The sequence below is a fragment of the Nematolebias whitei genome, chromosome 4 (genome assembly GCF_014905685.2).
Source record: "Nematolebias whitei isolate Nwh7 chromosome 4, NemWhi1, whole genome shotgun sequence".
Taxonomy (NCBI): Eukaryota; Metazoa; Chordata; class Actinopteri; order Cyprinodontiformes; family Rivulidae; genus Nematolebias; species Nematolebias whitei.
The window spans coordinates 13,098,604-13,106,884 of NC_056501.1; the positions used below are offsets into that span (position 1 = coordinate 13,098,604).

General features: G+C 37.4%; 1 protein-coding gene across 1 annotated transcript in view; it reads left to right on the forward strand.

Annotated features, from left to right (window-relative positions):
- diaph2 (diaphanous-related formin 2) overlaps window positions 1-8,281 on the forward strand; it is a 461,650-nt gene that overhangs the window by 125,303 nt on the left and 328,066 nt on the right. The window contains exons 8-10 of the mRNA XM_037675202.1: window positions 6,743-6,817; window positions 6,919-6,988; window positions 7,712-7,848. Of these exons, the coding sequence (XP_037531130.1) occupies window positions 6,743-6,817; window positions 6,919-6,988; window positions 7,712-7,848 (282 nt within the window). The remainder of the gene's footprint in view (window positions 1-6,742; window positions 6,818-6,918; window positions 6,989-7,711; window positions 7,849-8,281) is intronic.

The following is an 8,281-nucleotide window of genomic DNA, read 5'->3' on the forward strand; positions in this document are numbered from 1 at the left end:
ATGTGTGTGTGTACATTGATGCAATTTTCAATATGTGGTACTGAGAAAAAAGGCAGTTGTCCTCTGCACTTCATCGTGAAACAAATATCACCTCTTTTTGACCTCAGTTTGAGCCTGAGAGTAACCTAAATGGTGAAGATAGTACTGAGGAGATTGCTGTAAATATACACCAAGTTGCAAAAAATCAAAAGTGAGGAGGTGAGAGTGGAATAAAGTCTGTGCTGCCTTTGGGTGGTGATACTGTAAGTGCAACTTCAGCTCCCAACAAGTAAACCTTGTGCCTTTTTATATTTATTGTAAACCTTTTGAAAACTAAAGGTGGGTGGTGACTTTTAAGTGATTACAATTTAATGGGGTAAAATAAAATATTACAGAACAGTTAATTTCAAATCCAAATTGTTCAGTTTTTGTTGGCTTTGACTTTTGATTGCTGTAGTTTTCTTGAATGGCTGATAGTGTAAAGCAACTGATGAAAAACAACAAATTAGGTTTCTCTAGGAATACTAACACTTCGTACACACCACTTTTTATACACCAGTTGATTGAATACAACTGTAAGATTTTATCGTATAGTCTTTGTCCATTTGTCCCTGGGTCCATACGACTGTACGTTTCATCACCCCAGCTTCAAGGTCAAGGTCACAAATCAAGGTCATTTTTTTTTCCTTTTCATTCAGCCTTTATTTATACAGGTTAGTTCCCATTGAGCTTCAAGGACTCATTTACAAGAGAGATGTGTTACAGACAGACACAAGTAGATGAGGATGGATGTATAATGTGCCTTATGCAGTAAGCTTGTTAACATTTATACATTTATATGCATATGCAAATTACGGTATATCACTATAAGCTTTGGAGTAAGTTGGCTGATAACAGCGTTGTTGGTTCAACCGACATACTACGCGTCCCTTCCTTCACTTTAAACATAAACGCCTGGGTGCATTCACTTCAGCTCCCTGTTTCACCTCCATGTTTCATCAATGACAGAAGTAAACATCACAGATGTATCAGACCTGATTTTAAAAGTTGATGCCTGGAAAGGGTTTTAAAAGCAATAATTTCTTGCTGAAAACTCTGCAGGCATAAAAAGTACTGCAGTCTGTAAAAAAAAAAAAAAGAAAAATCCCACTTTGCCACATGTTGGTTGCTAAGAAAACATATAATTCACCTTTCCTTACCAACAAAAATCGTTTTGTGCTGCAGTACTGCTACAGAACTGCCTTAGTGTTAATTGCACAAATTTTGGTGCTCATTTTCTAGCAGGTGTTCACAAACACTTTTCAACATCTAAAAAAAAATACCAAAACCAGAAGAAAATTATATTTCCACACTGCAAAATGAAAGCTTGTGCAAAGACATGCATGGTATTTTGTTTCCTCTTCCATGGAAGATCAATTGTTTCGCAGTGCTTTTTACACTGTGTTAAATAAATCTGTTTCCTGATCAGCTACAGCAGGTACAAATTTGCACAATACAAAACAATTAAATGTAAACAGCTTAGGCAGCAGCCTATCTAACACTTCTCCTGGTTTCTGCCTACCTTCAGTCGGATGGATTTTGTGTAGGATTGAATACTTGGAGTTGAAGAGAGCAAGCACACAAAAGTGTTTTTTTACTCTGTGGGGAGACATTTCAAAGTGTTTAAGGATCATGACATGCTGTCAGATGACTGCACTCAGTATTTGATTTATATTTTTAAAGAGACATGCACATTTCATGCACATACACACAAATAGTGATGTATGCTGAAGATGCTATGTCTTTGTTAAAGACACATTTTGAAATCAAGCTGTTCTAACTTGAAGTTCAGAGTGCTACTTTTGAGTACTAAGCTGCTGCAGTTCTTGTGCTTGCTTGGATAGCCCCCAGAATCACATTTGTGGAGTGCTGACACCAGCTTTATAGTCCTGAGGCTGCATTATTTGCCTTAGCACCAATACCAAGCAACAGTATGACCCCAATTGGTTCTGTAAAGGTTTCTTTGCTGTAACCCAATAACGTTTCTTGTTATATTCTCATGAAAAATAAGTTGCAGAGAAACTAGGATCTCAAACTGCACACACCACCATTACATGTGCACTGCTGTGACACATTGCGTCAAAGATCTGTGCCAGCTAGCAGGAGCAAGAGACCTGAGATATTATTAGTAGAGCCAAGCAGAGAGACAGCATGGGTGAAGAGAGCTCAAGTTAGCTGGAGTTGCATGTGAAGCATAGTTGCTGCTTGTTGTTCTCTTTTAGAAACAACACAGTTCAACAATTCATGTCAATGATTTTTTTTTTTTTTTTTTACCCGTTGTTTATATGCTGGATACATGAACGATTTGGGTAGTTTCCTGGATGTTTATTGTGAATTTAATCATCAACCTTCCCTTAAATACCTAATACACTTCTATGTGCGGTGATAGTCTCTAAAAATCAGGATTAAAAAAAATCACAAAACAGAGTTTCCCTAAACAAGCGGTGCACGAGTTTGGTTCGCATTGCCGGTAGTAAGTTGGACCCCTTCAGGGTGGGAGTTGGACTCTGCCAGGGCTGCCCGTTGTCACTGATTCTGTTCATAACTTTTATGGACATAATTTCTCAGTGCAACCATGGGGGGGGGGGGAGGGTTTCCGGTTCGGTGGTCTCAGGATTCCATCTCTGCTCTTTGCAGATGATGTGGTCTTGTTGGCATCATCGTGATCTTCAGCTCTCACTGGAGCGGTTTGCAGCCGAGTGTGAAACAGCTGTAATGAGAATCAGCACCTTCAAATCTGAAAACATGGTCCTCAACTGGAAAAGGGTGGATTGCTCTCTTCAGGTCGAGGGTGAGGTTCTGCCTCAAGTGGAGGAGTTCAAGTATCTCGGGTTTTTTTTTCATGATTGAGGGAAGAATGGCTCGTGAGATTGACAGATTGATTGGTGCAGCGTCTGCAGTATTGTGGACTCTGTACCAGTCTGTTGTGGTGAAGAGAGAGCTGAGCTGTAAGGCAAAGCTCTCTGTTTACCAGTCGGTTTACGTTCCTACCCTCACCTATGGTCATGAGCTCTGGGTAGTGACCGCAAGAATGAGATCCCAGATACAGGCGGTTGAAATTAGGTTCCTCTGCAGGGTAGCTGGACTCTCCCTTAGAGATAGGGTGAGATGTTCAGTTATCCGGGAGAGACTCAAGAGTAGAACCACTACTCCTCCACATCGAGAGGAGCCAGTTGAGGTGGTGTGGGCATCTGGTAAAGATGCTCTCTGGGCACCTACCTAGGGAGGTGCTTTAAACATGTCTGACTGGAAAGAGACCCTAGGGAAGATCCAGGACACGCTGGAAAGGCTGTATCTCGGTTGGTCTGGGAACGCCTTGTAATCCTCCCAGAAGAGTTGGAAGAGGAGGCTGTGGAAAGAGATGCCTGTGCCTCCCTGCTCAAGCTGCTGCCCCATGACCTGACTTCGGAATAAGCGGAAGATAATGTATGGATGGAAAGCAGTGTTTGCTGTAATAAAGGACTCTGCAAATAAATTAAACAAAAATAAGCAACTGGAACTTGGTATAAAAAAAGTCTCTCAAAGTTTGTTGGGTTGCAGTATAGTGCCTTTTTGCTTTTTCTCATATTAGACAGTTGTAGACGTTTCAGATTTTCAGTAACATGACTCCATTCAGAGCTTGTAAACATGTTATCAGAGTCCTTCAAGTTATTTACAATTTTAAACCAGAACTTGATGAATTTGTGACCTATCCAGGGTGTACCCCACCTCTCGACAAATGGAGATAGACGCCACCTGCAACTGTACAAAAAGAAGGGGTTGCTGCCATTTTGTTAGCCTTTTTTGGTTCTTTAAAGTTACATGTTTTGTTTGTGTCTCCGAGTTTAGTTTGATCTAGTCTGGACATATTTTGACTTAGAGCCTGTGTTTTGCCCTTTTTCATATTCTTTATTCTTACTAGTTTATGCTGGTGAAGTCTCTTACTAGTTTACTTTCTGTTTTATTCTTTTATTTTTATTTAATTTTATTCTTTTTGGTTTAGTCCAGGGGATTTCAAACCTGGTGTCATGACTCACCTGACTTTTGCTGATTGCCATTTAGCTGTTTTCGATTCACCAATGATTTCCATCCTCAATATATATCCTGTACAGTTTCTTTTTGTGGTCTCTTGTCAGGTTGAGCATGCACTGGCTGCACTATTACTATTAAAAATTAAATAACTGCATTGTTTCTTGAAAACCAGTCTTGTTCGTAAACATTTTGTTAACATTTTATTTGTTTTACAGAATGAAAATTGAAAATGTTGATGGCTACCATTTGTAGCAGTTAACCTAACAGTTATATAATTATGGGAAGTGAGCAGAATTAAAAAGAAATTAAAAAAGCGAAGGATTTTTTTTGCCTTTAACCAACCATTAATATTGTCTTTTGCCTGGGGAATATACATGATTGCAGAAAGTAATGCATTTTGGTGGCACTTAAGTAGGGGATTAAGGCAATAAATATTACATGAACGAGTTCTCCCCTAAGTTAATACAATTTTTGAATATTTGCCTGACTTAGAGGAACAGACCGATTGGGGAGGGATTTGAACTTTATATCTTTCAGTAACTTTGGGTCATATGAGGTTCTGCTGCTCTGTTGGTTTAAAAATCAAAGACATATTGCAGAAGCCACCTAAAAATAGTCTTATCTTAGTATAATCAGTGCTGCGCAAAAGGTGGCAGGGATATTTTATTTTTGTATTGATTTATAATTCAGTCAGTTGTTTGTGTTTGTCAAAGTTTTCTGTTCGAAGAGTCAGTTTCTGTAATAAAGTAAGTGGGAGTGTTTCACAGCTTCAGGACACGCTAGATGTACCGGGATTTTTATTTTCCCTGTCATTTTTGTGGTAACTTGTGGGGTATGTCGAAGGCAAGCTGAAATGCACCTGAAGGCATGCAGGAGGGGACAGAAAATTCTAAGCAGAATGGGCTGTAGAGAGCACTCAAAATATTTAGTGAATTGAAAACCTTGAGGTGGAAAACATTATGTTGCAACCTGCAGCAAGACTTACATATTTTGATGAAAAAAAAAATACAGCATGGATCATCTCTGCCCCTCTTTTGTGCATGTCCGTTTATATTACACAACATGCACACTTGGAGCTGGCATTTAAACAAAAGACTGACTTCTCAGCATGTTTGTGCACTCTAACTACAATTAGGATTTGATAAATTATCTCTCTTTTTTAGTTTATTATATATAAAAAAGAGACTATGTTAAATCAAGCAACACAGCCTACATACACTAGTAGATACTTTGTTTTCTGGTATATTTTTCTTTTTAAAGCCTAAAATTATTTATCTGTTGTCCCTCTTCTTCCTCACAAACATATCCAGCTGTATTGTCTTTCCTAAAGTCCATCCATCCATCCATTTTCTTTACCCGTTTATTCCATTTTGGGTCACGGGGGTCGCTGGTGCCCATGTCCAGCAATCACTGTGCGAGGGGCGGGGTACACCCTGGACGGGTCGCAAGTCCCTTTCCTAAAGTCAACTGGTCTATTTTGTTCTGTCTTCTTTTTCATGGCCTTTTAGCATGTGTAAAAAAACAGCCTTAAAGGAATGAAAAAAAGTAAGTTATTTAATAAATAATTAAAAAATAAAAAAAAAAATATATATATATATATATATATCTATATATATATATATATATATATATATATATATATATATATATATATACACACATCAGGAAACTCTTGATAAAGCAGATTTCATGAATATGGCATTTTATTTTTATTGCAGCAACACAACATTATTCATCACAATCCTTATTACCAACTTATAAATTGCCTTTGCTTGCATTTGAGTTAAATTTGAGTAGTAGTGAGAAAAGTGCTGCTTGTTCCCCTTTATTTAGTTTAACATAAAACAATAAAATAAATTAAAAAAAAGCACAAAAAAAATAAAATAAATCCCTCACCTCATTTTACTTTTTTCCCCCTCGGGCAAATGCATCCTTTCTTTAATTCAGGGTCTCTTCCGACTCACTGAGTCAATACAAACGGCTTTAATACTCAAACCATTATTATTTCAAATCATCGTCAAAAAGGCGGAATAGATAATTGACTTATGCCCCGTTAATGCTGAGAAAATTGCTTCATGCATTTTGCGTCATTGACAGTTAGGGGCCTGAAAACAAGTAAAGCTAATGGCATAATCTGACTGTGACCACTGTGTGTCCCTTCCTTCTCCCCTCCTCCTGGCTTTCCTCATGTCTTAGACAAACAGGCTCATCTACACTGGATCATTTGCTGTCTCCTGATATGCCACGGCTTATAGGCAATTATCTCTCTCGATCCATTATCGATTACAGTGTTATCTTACTTGCATTGCTTAATCTTGTGGCACAGTAAAATAGTAGCTCACTTCGGGCCTGGATACAAACAGCTTAGAGATGAGAACATGGTTAGGATGGATGGGTGTTCATTTATGTGTAAATGTGTGCAGTTTAAAGTCAAACTGGTACAGACTGTATTCAGTATCAAGGAAAAGACATGGATGATTTAGTTTTGTACTGTTCTCTGAAGAAAATGCTCTTAATAGACAAAATTTGCAGTTACATTGTAATGTGATATTAGTCTGACAGATTCCCTCATGAGAATAATGCACTGCTGTTTGTTTGTGCTTTCTGTTTTAAATCAGCGTGGCTTACAGTGAACCAGCAGGAAGAAAAAAAAAAGCAACAGAGATTATACAAGAGGTTTATTTTTCCGATTGTTTTCTTCTCTTTTTTCCAGTTGGGTTAATAATTTTGGACATGAGGGTCTCGGCCTTCTTCTGGATTCACTGGAGAAGCTGCTGGACAAGAAACAGTGAGTTAAAGCCTAAAAGTTTCTTTATTTCTTTTTATTTCCTATAAGCAGTTTGTGTTCATGTAATCTAAATATTGTGGATTGTTTTGTTTTTTTTCCAGGCAAGAATATATTGATAAACGGAACCAGCATAAACTGATTCAGTGCTTGAAGGCTTTCATGAACAATAAGGTTAGTATGAGTCAATAATGAATAAGATATAGAAATAAATATAATCTCCAACCTTATTTATTCGTAGCAAATCTACATGAAGCACAGCTAGCCTACCTCAAGATGAAAATATCAATATTTAAACTGTAAAAAATGAGTTGAAATGCAAATAATTATTCTCAAAATAGAACAAATTAAGTGCATTTAAGTTATAACAATTATATGTAATACTTTGGTTTCAAACCTCCTTTTAATTTGTTTTTGACAATCAGAGGCTAATGGTAGATTAAAGCAAAGCTAATTTTATAATTTGAAAACTTTGAACTTTTTAATTATCCTATTTTGGAAAGGTTTGGTTCATTTTTCAAAAGTGACACACATTTCAAGGTTAGATGAACTATTGATATATCTTTTTGTGGAGTTAATCCCCACATGTGGTCATCTCAGCCCACTCCTTCAGTTGTGGGGAGACTGAAAGGTGCAGGAGACTATAAGTAAATGTCCCTGTAGTGCTGTCCTGAATTGAATCAATTCATCATTTTGCCTTTTTCTCCCATGGCCTCATTGTCCCTCTTTAACACAAGATTAGGTCTAACTATAACCATCCACATAAGACTTTTTTTTTTTTTTTGTAAAATTCACAATTTACTTGAAGTTAAGTTCTCTATGAATGCAAACGCTCATTAGTTTTTACCCAACGGACCTCTTCTTCATTCTGCCTCGTTTCTGCCATGTGTTTCACAGTATGGGCTGCAAAGGATCTTGGGAGACGAGCGGAGCTTGTTGCTGTTGGCAAGAGCAATTGACCCCAGGCAGACCAACATGATGACGGAGATTGTCAAAATTCTTTCAGCTATCTGCATTATTGGAGAAGAAAACATGTAAGTTGAAAGTATTTAACCTGATTGTTTCCACAATCATACACATCCCAGAGACGTGCACAGATAGCCTTTGAAAAGCCAGCTTATAGGTCAGTACTGTTTTAATTGTTTTAATCTGGGAAAATTGTGTGTGTGTACTAGTACTTTGACAAAGCTTTCACAGTTGTATTGATTGTCCCTGGGTTCAGTTCATTGGGTAAGTGTACAAGGCTCTTCTTTACATAAACTTCTGTCCTCATGAAAACCAAGACCACCCAACCAAAGTGCAAGTTGAGTACAGACCAAACCAGCATGCACCCAGTATGGCACAGTGTGACATGACAAGTCAAGAGTCTGTCAGTGTTTTAGTCAGGGAAAAATAATAATAATAATAAATATATATATATTATATATATATATATATATATATATATATATATATATATATATATAT